This window comes from Hippocampus guttulatus, chromosome 12 (genome assembly GCF_054856545.1).
Source record: "Hippocampus guttulatus isolate MCC_2025c chromosome 12, RoL_Hgut_1.0, whole genome shotgun sequence".
In the NCBI taxonomy this organism is placed as follows: Eukaryota; Metazoa; Chordata; class Actinopteri; order Syngnathiformes; family Syngnathidae; genus Hippocampus; species Hippocampus guttulatus.
The window spans coordinates 5,219,099-5,243,043 of record NC_141272.1 but is presented as its reverse complement, the minus strand read 5'-3'; the positions used below and the strand labels follow the sequence as shown (position 1 = coordinate 5,243,043).

General features: G+C 43.7%; 2 protein-coding genes across 2 annotated transcripts in view; both read left to right on the top strand.

Moving 5' to 3' along the window:
• The first annotated feature begins 2,230 nt into the window (after positions 1 to 2,230).
• slitrk3a (SLIT and NTRK-like family, member 3a) lies at positions 2,231 to 8,492 on the top strand. The gene is made up of 3 exons (XM_086126256.1): positions 2,231 to 2,756; positions 3,172 to 3,258; positions 4,651 to 8,492. Exon 3 carries the CDS (start codon positions 4,709 to 4,711, stop codon positions 7,415 to 7,417), a length of 2,709 nt encoding a protein of 902 aa, XP_085982382.1. The 5' UTR covers positions 2,231 to 2,756; positions 3,172 to 3,258; positions 4,651 to 4,708; the 3' UTR covers positions 7,418 to 8,492.
• Positions 8,493 to 23,581: 15,089 nt separating this feature from the next.
• The window catches only part of si (sucrase-isomaltase), a 45,495-nt gene continuing 45,131 nt past the window's right edge, over positions 23,582 to 23,945 (top strand). Inside the window, exon 1 of the mRNA XM_086125083.1 lies at positions 23,582 to 23,705. Coding sequence (XP_085981209.1) covers positions 23,582 to 23,705 — 124 coding nt within the window. The remainder of the gene's footprint in view (positions 23,706 to 23,945) is intronic.

Here is a 23,945-nt window from a genome sequence, read left to right as displayed (position 1 = left end):
GGATCAAAGTGGAATTCCAAGACAAGACTAGATAAAGGTTGCAACCGGCAAGGTTTGTTGTTGGAACCCATTCAGGGTATACCATTTCATCACAAAATGGTAGTGACAGTCCAAATGACAGTCCAACCCCAGCTTGCTTTGATCTCGAGACAGTATCTGCACCCTGGACTGGTCAACAGTCAATCATAGAGCAGCTGTGGGCAAGCAGCTATTCACACTTGCACTAACAGAGACCTTGAACCTTCAATGAACCTAACACGCAGAGTTCAGCATAGACGAGATTCAAAAGCGACGAGCTTTTGACCATATAGCAGACGTGCTCAACAAATGAACCATTCGGCTGTCCAGCTGCAAATGTACATTCACCAATCTGATTGTAAAGGTTATTTCCTCTTTTTATTTCTTTAACCACTTCACAGTTGAAGTGGTTAAAGAAATAATGACTTGCATGTCCCAAATTAATCATTGTCCATTTTCCGTAACGGTTCTCAAAATCATAAAATCCCACGGTCCGTATTTTTAGCTCGAATGTTTAGGTCACAAGTCGTTCGTTGTGTCCAATGCCGACCTACAGTATGCACGGCATGTTCTCTGTGTTGAATGAATGCTTTTGAGTGACCCCCCCCCCCCCATGTCATTCTGCGTGACATTAGCTGTCAGGCTGGAGAATTGAACGATGGCTTTTTAAAAAGAAGAATGTCAGTTTTTGTCGACCAGCAGCTGCTCACAAATGCCTCTCTCAAAGACCACATCCGGTGCCAGTCTTCTCGGGTGAGCGAAAGGGAACCATTAAACCAGCTGGATGTTGCCCAAAAATTCATTGGATGTTTGACCTCAATGATCATTTAATTTGATGCCCTTTTTTCTACTGAGGGATTGCTGAGATTCTCCCTTCTGCATGAAGCTTGAAGTCAACCGTCGTATATGATTAAGCCAACCGTTGTAATATTGATTGATTGAGATACAGTGTAGGGGTTTGGTGGGGCGGAAAAATAAGCGGGAAAGCGGTGACATGTAAGGATGTGAACGGAGAAGCAAACTACAATAGATTTGGACAGGGCAGGATATTCCACATCCAAGGTGTTGTTTAAGAGAATTTTTTGATAGTGTTGGAGACGGAATGATTTGTGGCGAATACATTGTGTTTTGTGCCAGCCTAAAAGCCACCAGCTTCTGGTGCAACAATTTTTTTTTACTATAGATAAGCTAAATTTGCATTTTTTTTTTGTTAGTCAGTGAGTTCACATCCTTTGCCAACCTATGAACAGGAGTTTTTATAGCGTCAGTGATTTTGTTTTCTTCTCAGTAATAAAAGGGAAACAATTTTGTGTGTCGCTAAGTTTAGCATTTTCTTGTGCCAAGTTATCAACATGGATCAATGAGTATGAAACTTCATTTCAACTTTTTACTTTTGTACTTTCATGCATGTCAGTCTATTTTTTTGTTTCTTTACTTTTACTGATAGCAAATGAGTTGAATCAGTACTTCTGCTTTTATCAAGGTATTTTTTCACAAAGGATTTCCACTTCTATGTTTGTACAAATCTAAGTAGTTTAGTCGCCGCTTTTTGCATTTCGAGGAATACATGATACCATGTTTGTCTGAACATCGTATTCAACTAGTACGACAAAGTGGATTAACTAGTTGGGCGGAGTGTCCAACTCGTGCTGATATGACATTAGTGCATCACACTAGTTAAATCTAGTGTGATGCACTAATGTCTGATATCAGGGATGTGGAATAAATGCTCATCAGGCTTTGCTATAGACTTGTGTTGCCCGCTGCAGGCGAGACGCGGGAAGGCAGGCAGTCCGAGGGAGGAGAATAAAACGCACCGAGTTCGATCACGCCTCTCCCATCTTGCTTTAAATAGTCGTGGCCAACCCCCCCGTCGTCACCACAGAGGAGATGGGCGATTGCAGATGGGGCGCCAACTAGGGAATACTTACTCGCAATGGTAAAATAAATAGAGAAAAAAAAGTCTTATTGCACTTTGAGTGACATTCATATGTCTGACAGTTCTACACGCACCTCGCAACATATCAAATCGAATTGATTTCTTTATTTCCTTGGCTTGGTGCACGAAAACATCTTCTCACCCAAAAATCCGAATGATCTCCATCATTCCCGCTCCCCTCCCCTTCTTTGACTCTCTATCTCTCTTCTCTGCGTCTCTCACCATTTCCCTCTCTCCACCTCCACCCCGCCGGCTGGCTCAGTCCCTCCTCATCACTCCTGTGACGCACGACAGCAGGCATTTTTTCTTTTTTTTGGACGCGTGGAAAAGAAAGCGAGGCAGCTTGCGGTTGGGGGGGGCAAATGAAACTAAATAAAAGCAGCCGAGCAATTCTGTCTACATTCCTGCTGCCCGTTGCTCCAACCGTCAGGAGGACGCGGTCCTGAGGAGAGTATTGTCACCCGGCTGCGCAGTCGTTGTGCGCGCGGGGCGGCGGCGGCGGAGGAGGAAGAAGAAGAAGCAGGACGGGCTGGAGTCGAGGACTTGCATTTTAAGCACACACCGGAGAGTTGGAAGAAGGGGAGAGTGTCAGAGTCACCGGAGAGCGAGGGAGAGATTTCACATTCCTCTCACGTCTTCATCTCTCCTCTTCCTCCTCAGCCACGGGGAAGAGAGGGTAAGGAGATGGAGCGGGAGATGGGGAAGGAAGCGAGAGACAACTCAAGTCTTGCTCCCCTTTTTGCTTTCATTCTCGCTCTTATTTCTCCCAAATGCTTCGCAGCTGCGGCGCACATCTGAGGTGAGTTGACGGCACCAAGTGACTAACCTTTCAATTAGTGCGCACTTGTGTGTTTCGCGTGCGTCGACGTCAACTTTAAACGCGAACGTGATCCGCGGAATAGTCGTGTTCTATTCAGCGCATCAGCCTCGGCCAAATGTTGCTGCATTATGCTTGGCATCTCTTTCCACGAGCGCGCTGCTCTCGGCTAGATTTGAACTCGGTGCTTTCAGTTGGGAGAGAGGTTTTGGCAGGACTGACTCAAATAGCTTTTCTTGCGTTCCGATATCAAGTATTCAGCATTTCTGACTGACGTGTAGCTGTTTTGACTTCGAAAGAGTGCACCTTCACATTCTTTGCTTCCATATCTATTTGCTCTCGAAGGTTTTTTTTTTTTCTTACCTTGCACTTCTCTTTCCATTTTCTTTCGCCGCAGCCCAGCATCGGACAGTGAGCAGGACGTTGCGGGCCACAACAGAACACGCCGCAGGAGGATGAAGAAGTGGGAATCCCTCTAAACTAAGTACGTATGCCATCCCATTTGGCGCAACGCATGCGACTTATAATCAATAAACAAATGGCGTTTTAGCTCAGAAACAAATGAATCTGGGAATCGAGGAATCCTTAGATCACGCACAATGAAGAGAGGAAGAAAATGGTGACATTTGGAGCAAGGCCACATCATTGGATCACATTTATACAACAGTGATTTTTAATTAATTAATTCAATTTTTTTTTGGTGTGTCTTTTCCGGGGGATTGCGACCCTAAAATTTCTCCTTTTTCATCCCCTCCTTACTGGAACCTCCCTCTCCTTTTTTGTTGTTTTAAAAAAATATATATATATAAATCAGGACCACGGACAGCGAATTTGTTCAGCCAAAATCGTCACTGGATGTTTCAGCAGCAACGTTTGGACGCACAGTGCCCAGCCTCTCTGTGTGTGCGTGTGCCCGTGAATGGAACCTCACTGATGTGTGGAAGTTTAATTTTTAAACCTTTTAGTGCCAAGAATGACAGCATCAAAAACGATTTCATATTTTACATAATTGTCAAATCGTCAGTATATTATGTCCCCCCCCTTAATCTTAAGCTTTTATTTCCTAAAATTCAGGTCATCCTGCAAAGGTAGCTGAATCCCATCTCCCACTTGACACTTTTTGATCGTATAATATGCAAATACCGTCACAAACGGCAGCGAAAAAAAACAAACTCCTGCGCAGATACGTGTTTGTTTGTGCATGCGTGTGTGTGTGTGTGTGTGTGTGTGTGTGCGTGGGTGTGGGTGTGTGGGTGTGAATTATGTGCATTTTTTAAACCAAAAAAAGAAATGGATTGTATTATGCCCTCAAAAATCGTGGCTTCATTGGAAACATGGTGAATATTAGATTATTCAGCACCCTTGGCTGCAGTGTAGCCGCCCCCCCCCCCCCCCCACACTGCTCTCATGACTTAAGAAGAAGGTGACTAAGTGTCCTCTCATGTAATAAATACACCAGGGGGACGGTGTCTCCTCTTTGCGGCTAACCTCACCCACCTGCTGTTGCTATTGTTTATTCATAGGGATAGGCATCTCTGAGGTGATTTATTGCAGCCTTAGGAGCATATCTGCTGTATTATAAATGGACCTGGGTCTGCTCGGTGATGCTAACTCTACAAGAGATTTGTTCCTCTTGCATGGCTATCGCATCAGCGATCCAAGTGTACTCGGCCCATTTTGCTTGAAATACTGAGCAACATCTCAGGTAGTCATGGTCATTTTCCACTCGCTTTGCCATTGCATCGAAAGTAATCGCCCCTATTTTTGCCATTTCTTTCATCTTGAACTCTATTTTGCTGGGTTTGTTTGCGCACAGGCGTATCATCCTCTCCCCCCCACCACCCCATTTCATTCTGCCTCTCTCTCTTTGTTGCAGTGCTGTGAAGTGGCTCTCTTCCTGGAGCCCAGACTTCACCCACTTGGTGTCAGCGAGGATGCTGTGGGTTACCTTGCTGAGCACCATAGCCTTAGGATGGACCACCCCGATCCCATTACTGGAGGACTCGGAGGAGATCGATGAGCCGTGCTTCGAGCCCTGCTACTGCGAGGTCAAAGAGGGCATTTTCCTCGTGCACTGTGACAGCAAAGGATTTACAAACGTGAGCCAGGTTGCTCAGATATGGAGCCGACCATTCAAACTCAACCTGCAGAGAAACTCCATGAGGAAGCTCTACTTTAACGGCTTTCTCCATCTCAACAATGCCATATCTATCAATCTCGGTAATAACGCCTTGCAAGATATCCACGCAGGAGCATTCAACGGCTTGGGAATACTCAAACGGCTTTTCTTACACGAGAACAAACTGGAGATTTTCCGGAATGACACGTTCCTCGGACTGGAGAGTTTAGAGTATCTCCAGGCAGACTACAATGTTATCAAAAGGATTGAAAGTGGTGCATTTAGGCACTTACACAAATTGAGAGTGCTTATACTAAATGACAATCTGATTCCCGTGCTCCCCAATTATCTCTTCCGCTCTGTTTCACTCACACATTTGGACCTTCGGGGGAACCGACTAAAAACGATGCCCTACAAGGGCACATTGGAGTACGTTGGGCGGAGTTTGATGGAAATTCAGCTGGAAGAGAACCCTTGGAACTGCGTGTGTGAGATTGTCCAACTAAAGACTTGGCTGGAGAGGATTCCTTATACCGCCCTGGTCGGCGAGATAACGTGTGAATACCCGTTCCATTTACATGGGAAAGACTTACGGGAAATCAAGCGCAGCGAGCTTTGTCCTTTGCTCTCCGATTCCGAGATTGAGGCCAAACTTGGAATTCCCCGCATCCCGTTCAACAGCGACAACACGTGGCCTACCAAACCGTCATCCATGCTCTCGTCCTTTCACAACACGGCATCCTCCGCAGCAAAGCCCACGAAACGACCTCGACCCACCAAGAACGCCCCAACACCTCGCAGCGTTTACCCAGGCATCAACCAACCCCCGATCGCCGGCTATCAGACAAGACCTCCGATCCCCATCATTTGTCCCGCCGGATGTATTTGCAACCTTCACATTAATGACTTGGGCCTGACGGTGAACTGTAAGGAGAAAGGCTTTCACAACATCTCTGACCTTCTGCCACGGCCCCTCAATGCCAAGAAATTATATCTCAGCGGTAACCTCATCCAGAAAATCTACCGTTCAGATTTCTGGAACTTCTCAAGTTTGGATTTACTGCATTTGGGCAACAACCGGATATCTTACGTGCAGGAGGGCGCTTTCATCAACCTGCCAAACTTAAAAAGTTTATATCTAAATGGCAATGACATTGAAAGGCTCACCCCCGGAATGTTTCGAGGACTTCAGATGTTGACTCTGCTCTATTTCGAGTACAATGTCATACGTGAGATACAGCCCAACTCCTTCTCCCTGATGCCCAATCTGCAGCTGGCTTTTCTCAATGACAATTTGCTGCGCTCCCTGCCCAATGACGTCTTTGCCGGCACCAACCTCGCTCGCCTCAACCTTCGCAACAATTACTTCCTAACCCTGCCTGTCCGCGGAGTCCTGGAGCACCTCACCTCGATTGTCCAGATTGATCTCCATCAGAACCCCTGGGAGTGCTCGTGCGATATCATCCCCCTCAAACAATGGCTGGAAAAGCTCTCCTCGGTCATCGTGGTTGGAGACGTCATCTGCAAGACGCCAGAGTTTGCCTTTGGGAAGGATTTGCGCTCACTCGAGGTTGAAGTCCTTTGTCCCAAACTTAAGCATTTCTCAGGCCCGTTGCCGGCTCGGCCCGGTGGGGACGACCTCACCGCCGGCAGCGCGGGAATGGGGGAGGCGGGTGGAAGAGACGCAGTTCCGCTGTCCGTCCTCATCCTGAGCCTCCTCATCCTCTTCATCTCTGCTGTGTTTGTCGCAGCCGGGCTGTTCGCCTTCGTTCTGCGCCGGAGGAAGAAACTGCCCTTCAGGAAGCGCTCAGAGGTGGATCTGACGGGGATCCAGATGCAGTGCAGGATTTTTGAAGACGCACCCAGGCAGAGTAGCGCCGTCAATACAAGCACACTGGAGAAGCCAACCTCCAGCTTGCACGCTCACACTCATCCCAGCCACACACATTCCCATGGCCATGTTTATGATTACATCCCCCACCCCGTGACTCAGATGTGCAACAACCCCATTTATAAGCCCCGGGAGGGGGAGATAGCTGCAACATCAGATGACGACAGAGGGCAGTTTTCAGCCAAGAGAGACAATGGAAGCAGCAGTAGCGGCAACAGCTACAGAACCGTGTTCGAGAAAGAAAGAGAGTGGAGCCTGTCCGTCTCCAACTCCCAACTCAACACAATTGTCGCTGTCAACCACACCACAGCCGACTTTGCGGGGCTCCACGAAAACGGCGGGCTCTGCCCGACTGTGATCGACAGTCAGAGGCCCACACCGACCGTCGCTTTTGTGGACTGCGTTTATGGGACTGCCCCCAAACTAAAGAACATGCACGTGGCACATGCTCACCCACCTGGCATGCAGTACCCAGATTTGCAACAGGACGCTCGGCTGAAGGAGACTTTGCTTTTCACGGCGGGGAAAGGCTGCTACCCTGAACCGTCCCATAGCGATTACCCGGAGTTAAGGGCCAAACTTCAAACCAAGCCGGATTACCTCGAACTGTTGGAAAAATCGTATCGGTTTTAACATTTGTAGCCCGGTGGAGAAAGGCATCAATGACGTTGTCAGTTTGCTATCCTTAAAACACAACCGCCCGAAACCAATATTAAAATCAAGTCACTCTGGACAAAGGCAGCATGAGATGAATTGAAAATAGATTGCCGTGCCGCCCAAATCACGATGGAGGAAAGGCTGTTCTCAGATATTTCAATCAAGTGCCTTTTTTTCAGAGTAGCCAGCAATGTCAGCATCTGTTATTTTTTATAATATAGATATCACTACTTGCTGAGAAGAGTGTATTATAGGAGGTAAGAGATGCATTGGGAATTAAAAAAAATATACACCACAATCCTGACATACAATAAGATCCTTTGTTTCTGGAATTCCCATGACGCACGGGAGCAGGACGTCTCTCTGAATTGGTGGGTTATTCTCTGCCTCTTCTACCCCTCACTAGGATCGACAAAGACCCCGGAGGCCGTGCACATTAAGGCGATGGGAAATCATTGAAAGAAGGATAAAACAAATATGAATTTGAACTGCAGTTTGCCGCATGCACTCGGTGCAGTGCAGGAAGATGAGGGTTGGCGGTGGTTTCGGGGGGTGCGGTGGTGGGGGGGTTGCAGTTCATCACATTGTGAACAAAGATACTGCAACGCATTACAGTTGAGTGTTCTATTTAATTTTGATATCCTATGACTATGTTTGTGACTATTAATTAGGACGTTTGTCTTGATCGGGGTGCTTCTCATAAAGGGACGCGCCGGTGATGCGCAGGGTGATGAAACATTTGTGAATATTATCAAACAACGCTCAAGGTTTTCTGGATATTTCCATGCACTTTGTTTAGGGCCCCACGCTCCACGCAATTGCCTCTGGATCCCCCCCCCCCCCCCCACCCTCGCCCCACCATCACCCACTAACAGCTTTGTCGGACGCACTTTTCATGTTTTCTCTCTCACACAAAGATTTGAAGAAAAATGTGCATATATTTATTCTGTAATTTCAGTGACAACTTTAATTGTAAAGGTAATGTTAAATCAATGTACAGTGATTATGCGTCTGGTATAGCCTTCTTAAATAAAAAGAAACTCTTCAAACAGATGTCACATCAAGCTGTGTTGAACAATACGGAAGACTGTGTGATTGTTCAAGAGCCGCGTCGAATCTGTGACATCATCACCCGGTGGAGGTAGATTCCTCAAACTTGATTTGGGCTCGGGAGAAGTTGACAATTGCACAATAAGTAAGCATCGGTTTCCATTTGTACTGGACCCATTTTGATCAACGCACGTGTCAATGCGCCTGCACAAGCTTTACAAAAAAAAAAAAAATGTTCTGCTTCGGTCACCTTTAGTTTTCCACTTTTTGCACTAAATTGTCCGGAAGTCTTGTGAGAGTGGGCTCTTGAACCAGATAAGGGAATAGATCATTTTTTAGATTTTTGTGTTCATCACATCACTACACATCACTACCCTTTCTACCTACGTAATGTGATGGGAGTGCGATGCAGTGAAGTCAAAGGAACAGTCGGTATAAACCCAACTATAGAAATATAAACACGTGTCAATCAGCAATCTTCATTTTCCAAATCGGTGTTAACGGTGTAAGCTGACAAAAAAAAACCCCAAACAAACAAAAAAAACGAGCGAGATCACAAGTGATAAGAAGCTCGATGCTAATTGCGCTAATACCGTAAAAGTCTTGTTTTCATCCACTGGAGGCCGACACAAATCCACAATTGAGAAGATTTTATTCAGTATTCGAATACTGCACACATTTTGTTTACCTTCTTGTTATTTTAATTAATGATAAACAATTAACCCAGAGAGCGAAACCGGCTCATGGCCGGTTTTGTTTTCTTGTTTTTTTTTTTGTTTTTTTTGGGCATTTTACATTTCTGCTGTTTATTGTCTATGCAACGTTAAAATGGGAGAATAAACAAATTAGAAATTGGAGGTGCATCAAAATGTGAGTTAACCACATGTGTTGCTTTGTATTTTAGGTGTTGGAAATCTGACAAGATAACAAACATGTCTAACAAGGTACAATCAAAGAAACACAATGACTGTTGACTAAAATGAGTTCGCAGCACGTGCTCTGAAATTGCCGAAGATTTTGATTCTTCCTCACAGAAATGTGTCGCGGGAACATAACATGTTTTTGCACATAAACACACTAATGTGACTTTGCTCCAAATTGAAACAATATTGTTTTGCAACGTCAGAGTTACATAAAATGGAAGCTCAAGCAAAATGTCTCCTTTAGGCTTGAAGAATATTAGCTTTTTTTTTTTTTTTTTTAAACAATATAAAGCTCGCGTAATACTGCTAGCAGCAAACATTACCATTTTAACAGTAAAGCAACTGTTTTATGCCACACATAATCCTTCCCCGGTGTTGCACCCAAACCCACAACGGCCTCTCCTTTCCACGACGGTATCAGTCAGCAATTTCACTCTGCACTCACTTTGATTAAAACCATCACGCATCCGTGAACCCCGACCTTCATCGCGAACCTCCTATGAATAAATAAATAAATATGATTTGGGGGAGCGCTGAGGGGTGAGGAAGTTCCTCGGTTTTATCCATCTTGGCAACCTTCCGTCCTTTACCACATGAACCCAACATGCCCCGCACTCTTATGTTTCACTCGCCGCTGTTTTGATCAACTGCACCATGCCGAGTGGTTTTATCCTCATAAATCCTCTTGTTATCCTTCACTAATATCACCGAGGGATTTCGTACTTTGCAGGAATATTAGATAATGGCAACCGGTGGGATTCATTTAAGACAGCTTGATCCTCTCTCAGGTGTGAAATGTAAAAACTGCATACACTTGTTTGAAAATGTACCCTGTGCTGTGAGAGATGTTTGAATTTTGAAGGGAAGTTAACCTTGCCTTTGGATAGTGCTCGTTCGGTCTGTGTGTCGACAGCACTTCAGAATGGTAAATGGAGTGAAGTGTAACTGCATGTGAGAGCGTGAGGTACTTGCTCCACCGATCTGATTGCTGGTTTCTGTCATCTTCAATCACCTTAAGGGTTCCTAACGTGGCAATTGACGCAAGCGAGAGGTACGTCCACTCTAATGTAAAAAAATCAGGACTTTGCCACTATTGTTAAATGACAGAAACGTATTTGCAGGTCGACCCACGGGATTTACGTTTTGGGATTCCAGGTTTTGCACTTCCTCTTAGAGTGTGCGTGTTGAAGTGACATTTGATGGTGCAGCCAGTAATTTTAACAATTGTCGCTTACATTTAAGTTGATTTTTAGAACAAATACGTACGATCAGTCTTATTTTGAATGTGGGCGTGTGCACGTCTACCTTTGTTTGTTTGCACGTGTGTCTTTGTGTGTGGGCATGTATGTGCACGTGTACCTCTGTTGCTCGCGGTTCTGTCTCTTTATCCGAATACTGTTGCGCCCGTTGTCTTATTTGTTCTTTCTGTTCACAATAATTTGGGGTTTGTAATATGTTATATGATATTGTAATATATCCAGTATTTCTTTTTCTGAGTGCCGGCAGAGATAGAAAAATTTAGGGAAACACTGAAAACAAGCTCGGGTTGGGACAGCGTTTGATGAGAGGGCCAACACACAAGCAGTTTAGAGAAGGGTGAGAGAAGATCGAGTCATTCATGCGAGGATTGCAACGGATGCGCCTCTTGGAGAAAGTGACCATTTTCTGATCTTTTGTCAATAAGAAAAGCGGTAATCATCCAATTCGGTAAAGCAAGAGTCCAAAGCAAAGAGGAATCTCATTAAGGCAGTGAGGAAAAATATGTGCCCATTACAAAAAAAATGTACATTGCATTGCATTTCATTGCATGTTTGTTCGTGAGATATGCGATATGACGTTGGGGAAGCAGGAAATTATCTCCAGTTTGCTGAAGAAGCCAATCTGTCTGACCGGAATGCTGAAGCTGCAGTTTAATGCAGGTGGTGCATATGAATATGCCAAATCCTCTTTTTGTGTGTGTGTGTGTGTGTGTGGGGGGGGGGGGGGGGGGTTGCCTCTCTGTATGTGTCTCATTGGGTTTATTAAAATTTGACTGATTATTCGATGGGCTCAACAAAGTACCTATGAAGCATTTTCGTGTGACAGTACTACATAAACTGACAGGCAGGGGCAGGAGACCCCAGTTAAGAAGGACCATGAATGCCCTCCCAAATTAGGCACACGGGCTGTGCTGGAACCTCAAATTTAGCATAGGTGTGAAAACGACTTGTTTCGCTATATCACCCATGCAACTCGCCGGCAATTGCTTCATGTTGCACTCTGCCCTATCGTCAGCTGGGATAGGCCCAGGTTCCCATTAACCCTGCATTGGATAATAAACGCTACAGAATGGATGCGTGTGATGAAGGGGAGCTGAGGTGATGAATGCAAACTGGTGAGCAAAGAAAGTGGAGGTCAAAAGGATGCCAGGTGATCAATATATACAAGTTGGAAACACACACTGATGCTGCAAACACACTTAACGGCGTACAATGTACTGAAGCACAGCATAGGTCACTTACACGAGGACTAAATTATGCATGTTAGAAGCGAGGTCAGTGTGACGTTAATGAGTTTATAAGGTCAATTGCCTTCAAATAGCACATTGTACCTTGTGCTCATGCATAATGCATATCAAGTATACTGTACATAATAATGCACATGCTAGCATGCATCCATCCATTTTCCCATCCGCTTTATCCTCACGAGGGTTGCTAGGGGTGCTGGAGCCTTTCCCAGCTGTCTTTGGGCTGGGGGCACCCTGAACGGGTTGCCAGCCAATCACAGGGCACACACAGACGAACAACCATCCGCGCTCACACTCACATCTAGGGACAGTTTAGAGTGTTCCAATAACTTGCCATGCATTCCTCTATTGATCTTGTGTAATAAGGGCCAGTTCTCGTGCTGTCATAATTAGTGCCTCTGTTTTGTCTTTCCGTTCAGCCTTTTCACCGATATGTTTTCCCGATGTCAGCCACTTCACTCCACTCCAGTTTCTTGGTAATGCATGCCATGCAGGACCTAGTCTTTCCATGACAGTACCATCCGGCTCCACATGACTGAGTTTCTGTTGCTTGAAGCATTAACGAAGCGGCCAATCTATTTTTTTGGTTTATGTACAGCGTCAGGATGCTGGACTTTGGGTGGAAACTGCCGTGTACTGTCACGTGCTTTCTTGTCTTGATTTCATTGGGCTTGCATCTCTTCCTGTAGCAAAGGTTGTTATGCTAAGGGCATATCTCATGACTGGCAAGGCATAGGTGTTAATGGCCTGCATCTTATTCTTGCCACTCAGCTGAGTATTCAGGATCTGCTTCATCCTCTTTAGCTATTTGGAAATGGCTCAGCATAGTTACTGTTCACCTGTGGAATTCCAAGTTATCTCCAGCTGTCCTGTACATCTGTCATGGTGCCTCCAGGAAGTTCAAATCCATCCCATTCCATTCATGAATATCCGGCACATACATATTAAAAGCTGCCAACCTTTAGAAATTCACTTTCTCAACATTTTATATGAATTTTTATATTTTTAAAACTCTGTCAGGAACATTACAGTGGGACTGTTATACCCATATATGTTTTCAATAAAGGCAGGATCCAAATAGTTTAGGGCTCCTGACCATTTTGATGAAGACATAGTCAAGGACCGAAACACAAAACAAATGGCTAAAAATATGAGCCAATGAGTTTGCAAGGTCATCAGAGTATTTTTTTTTTAATAGCAATTAATGTATCCTGTGCATTTACGGGCAGAGGATTTCTTTCGTCTGCTGTCCTGAAACGTTGAACTCACTTTCCACTCCTACGGATTTTCACAATGACGGCCAGGACATGCAGCAGAAGTGATCAAAATTCAGTTGAAGACAACAATGATGAGCTACTTTCACCCCCTATTTCTGCTCATGGAGGCATTAGTCGACAGAAAGTCTTTCACAAGAAATAATAACAAATGAGCACAAGAAATTAATCGCCAGCCTACATTCACTCTTTGACTACCTTTTCCTCATTCATATTTGCTTTAAGTCAGCGGCACCGAGTGAGTAATGGTTCCCTCACACTATGCATGCAGTATGTTCTGGGCATTCAATTTGATTTGCGTGCAAGGTATTTGGCCCAATATGTAATATATTCTGTTGTCAGGCACAGAGGGCAGCACCAGATCTCAAATATGTATGAGTGGTGAGGAGAGCCCTTAGGGAAACACAACTAGACAGAGAGGAACATAGCCCCCTGCTGTGTGTGTGTGTTTGAGAAAGAAAGCATAAGAGGGAGACAGTTGAATTGAGATAAAAAAAAGAATAAAAAGAGCACACCCCCACACACACACGCACGCACACACACACACACACACACACACACACACACACACACACACACACACACAAACGTGCACAGCCTCTACAGCTTTGAGCTCATGTCACTCTTCTGTCCACTATCTCCTCATTCCCGCTGGTTTTCTTCCCTCTTCCTATCTCCATCCGGCGAGGCAATGAGAAGGAAAAGTGCGATAAGATGAGATGGAGGTGCCAGAAAACACACCATAGTAAAATGAAGTGATGGGCAAGAAGACGTCAAGCACCGCATGTGTGCAATTTCAAAATTAGATGTACAGTAAGAACCTGTTCCACTGCTTCACCTGAGTCAATCTCTGGTCTTCTTCGCGTGTAATTTGGACTCCACTTTGGCTGCACAGTGACGAAAAGCTCTGGGCAGGTGGATGAGAAGAACCTAACATAAAGCTGAAATGCCTTTGGCGCTGCATTAAAGCAAGCATGGGTGATAAGTTTGAGGCTCTCGAGAGAATGCTCGGGCGATTTGTCCAAATTTTCACCGGTCATTACACCAAATTATTTTCACATTAATAAAACACGTTTCACAGCGTTCACACAGAAAGAGTGTGACTCCATTTAATCGGCCAACACATCAGAGAACCAACTTAGGGTGCATGGCGCCTAAGATGCAAATATTAAATTTGATAAAAAAGTAAGCTTATTTGCAATGAAGTGCATTGTTTATTTGAACGCTTCTCATGGTACACTAATTGACATGTTATGTCCTAAAATGGCGGCCTCCGATCTCAGTTTTTGAACATCATGAATTCAGACCTACTCGTACAAATATGATTGATGTCATTATCCAGAATGTTTGTTGAATGAGTTCCAATTTCACCAACCTTCGCCAAGCCCGTTTGTTCTGCTGCTGGTCTTAATTAACATGGGCGAGCGTCATCCCTTTCTGACTGGAGTCTCTTAAAATCAGACTCGTCTTTCTCTCCTTCTTCGCCTTGCAACCTTATCTTCTTCTCCATCCCTTGGAGCAGCAGCAGCAGTAGCGGCACTTGATGGATCGTTCAGGTCAGCGGGGTTGACAGGCCAAGTGATGTAAGAGACAGAGAGAGTGAAGGACATGGCCTGCTCGTGGACGTGAAGGGCTATTCTAGGCGTCGGCTCCTTGCAGCTCCCCTTTTCAACCTTTTCCTCACCTCACCATGCTTCTCTCTCTTTGCATGGCCTGACATCGGTTTGTCGTGACTTGACTGTTTGTTGGTTTATCTTTATCGCACCTCTTTTGGAGGAAATCGAGTGCCGTGAAAAGGTATTCTCACCTTCCACAAATTATTATTATTATTAGACAAAATAACAAAAGTAAATGCAAAATGTATTTTTTAAATGACGGGTTGATGTTTTGGATGGGATAAAATGCTATTGGAGAAAAGCCATTGTGACCTCTTGAATTAAATGACGCGGATCACGTTTTGTGAACAGCAGAGTTCAATTTCACAGACCACACCCAAGCATGGTGAACAGCAGACCTTGACAAACGATTTACATTTTGCACAACGTTTTCCATCTTCATTGGAACTCCGCACCTGTTTATCATCACGCTCATTATCATCCGCTTTTAAAAGACGTCCACGATGACAACTAGTTGTCGTATTTTTCCTGCCTTGCTCACGACTCTCGTACCAAGTGCCTGCATTTTCTCGACGTTCCTTGTTCTCGCTTCATCGTCCTTGTCATAGTGAGTATTTTTAGATGAGAGCTATTCTGGGTTTTGTTCGTTTTTGGTCATTTGATTTCACTTGTCCTTTTGAGGCAAGCAATTCATGTGCTCATTTTTTCCCTTGCCGTTTGCAAGCGCTACCTGTTCATTGCCTTTTCTCCTGGTTCATGGTTACCAGCGTCATTGTTTGTACTTTGCCGGTCTTGTTTTGTACTTGAATACATTTTTGTCTATTGATCCAACTTGGTCTACGTTTGTGGGATCCACTTTGATTCTGGATTTGCGGAATTCATATGAGAATCGGGGGTTTGTTATACCATTATGAACTCATGAAGTTCAACCTATATGACAGCATTTTCATCGGAGTGGCTGATCGCATTATGCTGTTTTACCTTGAAGGAATATCGGTTTTAATTGAACATAAAGCAATCCACTTCGAACAATTAACCCTTTGACACGTAAGCTCATGCATGAGATGTACATAAAATGCAAGTTTGACTGTAGGCCTACACGCGGCTGATAGCTAGTGATGCCGCATTCATGATGCAGTGATCCTCGACGAGTCAAAGAAGAAGAGAATTCGTAGCTCGATGGATTCTTTTGTTTTGATCGATCCAGATGTAAGGATTTCTTGAGCTTCACAAGGAATTGTCATTGACTCTCCAAACTCACCCCGAATTTCAAATGCCTGAAATGTCATATGTTTCGTAAAGTCATATTATCGTTTGTATGCATTGGACTGTAATAAGGGCTTCAGATAATGCTAACCAAAAAAAAAGTCCTGTATCTTTTTTTTTTTGTACATTTGATTTATACAATAAGGGCAGTAGTGATGTTGGGACCAGAATTTCGATGAAGTCTGCTTTGGTTAGAGCGCGCGCGTGTGTGTGTGTGTGTGCGTGCATGCGCATGTGTGTGTGTGTGCGTGTGTGTGTGCGTGTGTGTGTGTGTGTGTGTGTGTGTGCGTATACACGTATTTATAACACAAGGACAGTGATGCAAGGAGGAGTTGCATATTGATTAACTGAAGTCTGAGAGAAGGTCTCTGTGATGGCAGGCACAGCCACAGACCCAACAACAAGCCATTCACCCCATATAACACACGCACACACACACACAAAGGTCCATCTGATTCATCCAACGTGTCCAGAAAGCACAATTCCTTCTGTTGTTGCGATGCTTAAGATGTTTTTGCTTCATTATCTAATTATACTAATGACACGTTCCCTCGGATGGATCTTGAGGATCGTCATAGATGAAAGAGAGGTAGTGGAGGAAACACAGATCTGAAAGAAGAATCACGAAGGGAGGGAGCAGAGAGATGCTAGCCAGTTAAAACAGCAACGCAGAATGGATATGTCATGGTGTCGGTTGGGAGAAGACAGCACACACTGTTTCCTTTCTGGCCATCAAAAACTCAAAGGGTGTGGTAGCGTGCACGCATGCACACACAGTCAACACTATTCTACTGCAAGTGAGCTCTTGACACCTGACAAAAGTTCACCGGCTCAGAGTTACCATGGCAACGAGGAGATTCCTTGTTGCTACCCGCACAGCATCCGCTCAGACAGTATGAGGAGACCGACAAATAAACTTACCATCACGTCTTTAAATGCTGAATAGAATGTTGGAGACTAAATTGATCTAAAAACAGGGCAGGACATTTGTGGAGTTTATGTTTCATTAAAACATCGTGAACATTGTTGGAGATTACTTGAGTGTCCAATTATTTATCTCTTACACTTAGCTGTTTTGCCTTCTGAAGTCAAATGAACACTGGGCACAACATACTGTAAGAGCGCAATTTCATTTTGTCAAATGGTTACACGAACTATCTTCATCTGGATCCAGATGATCCCCGGTGGTCCAGTGGTTAGCGCGTCGACCTCACAGTGTAGAGGTGCAGGGTTCGATTCCGGCTCCGGCCTCCCTGTGTGGAGTTTGCATGTTCTCCCCGGGCCTGCGTGGGTTTTCTCCGGGTGCTCCGGTTTCCTCCCACATTCCAAAGAAACATTCATGGCAGGCTGATTGAACACTCCAAATTGTCCCTAGGTGTGAGTGTGAGTAAGGATGGTTGTTCGTCTCTGTGTGCCCTATAATTGGCTGGCAACCGGTTCAGGGTGTCCGTCGCTTTCTGCCCGAAGACAGCTGGGATGGGCTCCAGCGCCCCCCGCAACCATTGTGAGGATAAAGCGGATTGGAAAATGGATGGATGGATGGAACTTTTTCCACATATGCAGAATCTTTTGCTGGAAGCTCAATGGATTCAGTTAAGAAACAATGACAAGAGGAATTTATATTGGAAAAATAAACAAGTGGTTAGCGTTTGCATAATATGTGGGTCAAGATACTTTTGAAATTACTTTTTCGACTAAATCCACACAGAGAGACACACACATAACCCCTCTTTTGCACAGAGTCATACCTAAACTACGGCGGAGTGGTTGGCAGCACTCGATGTTGAGTTTCTACTTTTAACAAGACAGGATCGATACAGGGGACTGAATAGCCAATTTCAGTTTGTTCTATTGATATCGGCGCAGTGTTGAAATCCAGAGGGGGAGCACCTGAAATTGGCACTGGCGGAGTGGAATTGGATTTGTAAAGAGAGAAGCGCTGATGAGTGAGAAGAATGATCAGTGAAGGATTGGGAAAATAGCACTATTCAAGAGGTACTAATGCTCTTGTTGTACACACATAAGCATTGTAAAAATATATTGAGACACCATTGGCAGAATTACTCAGTCACTTGGCTCAGTGTCTTTTTCCCCCCACTGCATCGTTGAACCCAAATGGATGCAATAGCAGATGAATGTGAGGCCTGAAAATGAAATGTCAATCATTTGATGATATACACATACATGTATTTTTATTTGGAATGAACTGGGTGGGGGTTTGTCACGAGCAAAATAGCATGGGTAGATATAGGACTGCTAGAACTATACATCTTTCATTCGAAACCAACGGTGACTTGAATTCGGGGTAGGATAGGCACACCAGAGGGCAATGTTTTACTTTATTCATTCATTATATTTAATACAGAGTAATTCATTTTAATAATGACTGATTTTAATAATAATGAGTTTGCCGTCCTGCTGTTTTTGGAAAAAGGTGCAATAATGTGTATGCGCTAGCGCTGACGGAATGAATTCATTCTGCCTGGCAGTCTGACCAACGGCTAATTGGTTAAAATTGCTCAGAGTTATCAAGCTCAGATATTATTCACATTGTTTCGTTGTCTGTGATATATACCGTTTTAAGAAAGTAACTGAACCCTGTGAACATTGTGCGGCGAACGTGCTAACCAGTCAACCACCGTGCCGCTTCTATGTACTTTGTTCATGTAAGTTAAGTGATAAGAATTTTTTTTTAATGCTTTTTGGGGATTTATATTTAACTAACTCTGAAACCCCTCATCCCCACAAAAAACAGACTTTTCACTGAACACAGAGTAGTATCATTAGTGTATTGTTATCGAGATATCTGGCAAAATATCGAGACCATATCACACAGTCCTAATAGCATCCACAGTCAGGGTTTCTCAAAATAACATATCACAGATTTCCAACATATTCAGAATCTTGCTCAAGACACTCGTAAGTCGAGTAAGTCTAACTTTAGTCTGGCACCCTAAATACCAACGTAACTTGAAATCATGATGTATATACGATCCGAGGCAGACTGTGTTTCATCAGATATAGTCCTGACAAAGCGAAGACCAAAACAGATCCCAACTGCGTAAACTGTTGTGCAATACAAGAAGGGAGATGAGTGTGTTGTATATTTATTGCTGCTAAATGAAGACTGTCTTTGTGATAGTGTCACAATGGAGTGGCAGTAATCAGTTTTTTTTTTCCTGCAAAAAGATTGAAGCCAGGAAACAAAGGAAGCCAGGAAACAAAGGCTGTGGAGAGATGAACAACGTTGGAGCTCTATGGGGACCCCGAGTTCATTAAACAAGCCAACAAATCCCCGTGCGCTGTCTTATATCAATGAAACTCACACCTTAATGCATAAAACAGTTGGCACCGAAATACTTCACAGATTGGCAAAGCTCAACTCAAGGTCACGAAGATACTTGATAAGTGTTACGTCTTTGCATATGGATGTCAGAGCTTAAATTTAGACTGCATCAGAGTGCGAGCCGTTTTTAATATTCTACCCTCGTGTGGTTCAGTAATAATGTTAGAAACATTTCTGCCTTCTGAAGTGTCTAGTGAGTATCAGTAGAGTGATTGTAACACGGGGATTAAAAATATAATGCATGCAAGTCCATCAGGTACAGAAGACAGAAAAGCTCCAAGGCCAATTCAAACATTTCCACAAAGTTCAATTTCAACCCATCCATCCATTTTCTGATCCGCTTATCCTCACAAGGGTGGCAGGCGTGCTGGAGCTTATGCTAGCTGTCTTCGGGCAGTAGGCGGGGGACACCCTGAACTGGTTGCTAGCGAATCGCAGGGCACACATAGACAAACAACCATTCACACTCATAATCACATCGAGGGACAATTTTTGAGTGTTCAATCAGCCTGCCATGCATGTATTTGGAATTTGGGAGGAAACCGGAGTACCCGGAGAAAACCCACGCAGGCACGAGGACAACATGCAAACACCACATAGGAAGGCCAAGGCCCTGTACCTCTGTACTGTGAGGCGAACGTGCTAACCCGTCGCTCACAGTGCCGCCCTGCGTTTTTCATCTGGTAACGAAATAAAATAAATTCGTGTTCACCAGAATGTTTCATTTTGCTAAAGATTTGAGGTGTCCTGATTCTTGTGTGTGCGTGGTTGTGAGAATTGTGTGCAGAGCTATGATCAAATGGGCCCTGTTTTCAAAATTATGTTCTTCTATTTATGATATACAAATCGTGTATACCATTCATTGTACCTTTCATCTCGTCCTGGTACATTCGTCGACTGAAAAACTGGTCCGTCATCCTCAAACAGTGTGTGTGTGTGTGTGTGCGCGTGTGTGTGTGCGTGTGTGTGTCAGGGGCCATAATAGCCCATGTGGTTTATGAGGTGCTGTCTGGCTTCGGCTCAGGCACTTGCAGGAGAACTTTGCCCAGGACACAGTGAAGAGAGCCAAGGTAAGACAACAGTTACAGCTGTTCTCCCTCTTTAAGAACAAGGAATTCATCATTTATACTTAATCTACTTTATTAGTTTGTACAAGAAATGAATTCTGTTCATTATAGTCAGACTGTCGCACGTGTGCCGCTGCTGAATGATTCACAACAAAGAAGTCGGCGCTAGCAGGATTCATTTTAGGTGCAACTGCAAAATGAATAATACAACAGCGTGAAAACCTGTTGCGGCCACAGAAATGCATGTTTCATTACGCTGTCTATTTTGGACAATAATGTCCATGATATATGTATTACTTGTGTACTGCAGTAAATCTGACTGAAGTTTAGAGGACTGATTATTCTTTTTTTTTTAAGGGAAACGGATGACTAGACTTGATCGATTAACATGAATCCTTTACTTGCAATATCTGCAATCAATCCTGTCAACCAATGACTTCACCAATTCTAGCCCCATTTTTCTTTTGGGATGCTTTTCTAGAATTGCGCGGCAGCCTGTTGGAGTTGAGCATTTTGGGAGGTTTTGCCTTTCTACCGTTTAAAAGGTAAAGTGCTCGGTTGTCAGGAGGTTTTCAGGTCTGATTTCTTTTGTTGCTTTGACAGTGCACTTTCGTCATTTTCTTCAAGCATGATGAAGGAGCTCCCAATGGTTCTTTTTTCATGGTCTTTCTTTACAAAACTAAACATGTTTCTGCCATCTGCAAATGTTCTACTTGGTCTATCTGTCCCTTCCTTTGTCCACCAATGGTCTCTTTTCTCTTCTTCAGAACATTCCTAATCGTTGTATAGGCTATGGACAAAGTTTGTGCGATTACTGTAGTTTTCGTTCTGTACACCAGTTCAATAGAAGGCACACAAAGTGAGCTTTTCCAACAAATTGGCATCCGTTTTACATAACCCGAAATATTATCATGCTCAGGGGATGGGTGTGGACCGACCGTTCTCAAAGTATTTCCCTCTATCCCAGCAGGATGCCCCTTCAACATCCACATTAATCTCTTATTGATTCACAGCTGAATGTGCACTTAATACATTTACGTCCACCAGGAGGGTTGGGAGAGGGCATAGTGGATGACTCAAAAGGTTGGCCCCGCCCTTTGCACACCAATGGCATTGGCAAATACCTTTGGTCAGGATGCTAGAACGGTGGCTGAAGGCCATTTTGGGTGGGTCATGGCCAGGTTTTAAAAATTTGCCGGGGGCTCGTCAGGTGACAGCGGTTATAAACAGAGGACATTTCATTGTTCCAGACGCCAATATTCAGCAAACGCATTTTGTATTTGCAGTTGTGATGTTCATCTTCAGTTTCTCCGCAAGGCGCCCTAAAAGAAACTTTGAACATGTAGCCTAAGCGTGTGTCATTAAAATGTGACACACATCCGGTTTTAAAGGTTATTTTTGAACAGTCCGTTGAGATTTTGCTGTTGAGAACCAACGTTTTATATTCCATGCACTTTTGCGTTGAATTCTTTTCTCGTCTCTTCCTTACATGGAATGTTTTCAAACACTTTTCATCGTTGCGTCATGTGCATATGACTCAGAATCACATGGGGACACGGGCGCATACGTCTCTTTCTTTGCCCTCGCTTGAGCTTCACAGCACATTAAACAGTATGGCAATAAATGTCTAATTCAAGCAAGACACAAAGCCACAAAGGCAGCTTGACATTCACCTTGTTTCTGTCTGCAATAGTAAATTGGAGGCAAGTTTAATGGCTTGAGTGACATGATGAATGTCTTTGAAATGGCTTGCTGAAACCTCTCTGTAGATTTGGCGATAATATGTAGACAGCTCCTGGATGTCTGAGCATTCCAGGAAGAGAAAATTGATTAAATAAATCGAGCAGCACTTCTATTGGTGGTATAGTTATTCACATAGCTGATTGACTGCAGCTGGCATGGGGTCATTTCCCACTCAATTCTATTTTCACAATTTATTTGTGATTTGGTGGTGACTTAACCCCTGGCAATACCGTGAACAGGTTAAATGGAAAATGATGGCGTTTACGAATAGGATAGGTGGAAATATAGTGGTTGAGCTGGAGTAGGGAGTCACCAACTTTTTTGGGTACTGGTTAATGTGAAGGGCTACCATTTTGATACACACTTCTGAAATAACAAATGACCTAAAATCACATTTATATGAATCATACCTAATGGGATTCAATCAGTGAAGACGCTGATCATATCAATGATGTCTCATAATGATTAGGGAACAGATTTATTTCAATAACACTGATTTTAATAAATCCTGCAAGAGTTTGTTCATAGCAACTCATGGATCCCCTAATATTAGGGTACATTTTGAACTGGTTGCTTAAAATGTCATTAATCTGAATATCTCGGATTACAGGGGCATTTTGGGATCCAGACCAACTGTTGAATTATTACTGTATATTCCGCTCTCGAGGACGTAGCTAAAACATTCAATTTTCTCAAAAGCCGACAGTGTGCCTGTTAATCCGATGCACATTATATATATATTGATATTCAGATTTCTTGGATGCATTTTAAATGATTTGTAAAGTGCTTTGTTACAGCTACAGCGCTTGTGAAAGCTCTATATAAATAAAGCTGTATTGTATTGTATTCCCTTTAGTGTAGTGCCATCTAGTGTGTGCATAATGCAACCGTAGCCATGATTACAGCTTCTATTGTATGCGCCTTATAATGCGGTGCACCCTATATGTAAAAACTGTTTTAAAGTAGGCCTTTCATTGTTACCTTATACTCTGAAGCACCTTATGGTGCGGAAAATTCCATGCTTTGTCTCAGTAACGACAAGCAGCTATTGGAGAGAAATATGAAGTACTTCACTCTTTTTCTGAAGTTAAATATTTCATAAATGGCTTTGTTAAAGGTTACTGGTTGTTCAGAGGGAAAATGTCCACTTATCCTATATGTATGTCAGTTATGTGAGTGTGTCGAGGTTTTATTTCTTGGTGAGCGTCCTGCCATTGGGCCTCTTTCAGCATGAAATTAGAACTGACCTTCGAGAAGTTGCCTTTTGAATCATGGTGACATTAATTGGTTCTTAAGTTGTTGACCTTTGTAATCACTCATCTTGCACGCCTTTGGTTTTTGTGTTTTAGATGGGGAAAAGGCAATTCTCAGCTTTGGAGGTGACCTTAATGGTCCTGTTCGCATTGATGCTGGTGATAGCAATTGCTCTAATCATTCTTTTTGTGACCGGCGAACCTGGCGCCATTTTGGATGGTAAGTGAATTTACACGTGTATGGGTTTACTTTCGTGGGACACAAGATTAGGCACACCTGGACAATCATGCAATAAGAGAATCCAATCCAGGGCCTCTTAAAATGTGCCTTGAAAATACTCTGTATAATGTCATGTCACGATGGCATGTGTTGTTGGATTTAGGACTATATTTTAGAACCATGTATAAGTGAAATAATTCATATCAATTATTGACCATTTTTCATGCCGCTAATGAGGTA

Excerpts from the sequence above, each read along its gene's own strand:
- slitrk3a (XM_086126256.1), top strand. The coding sequence starts at position 4,709 with ATGCTGTGGGTTACCTTGCTGAGCACCATAGCCTTAGGATGGACCACC.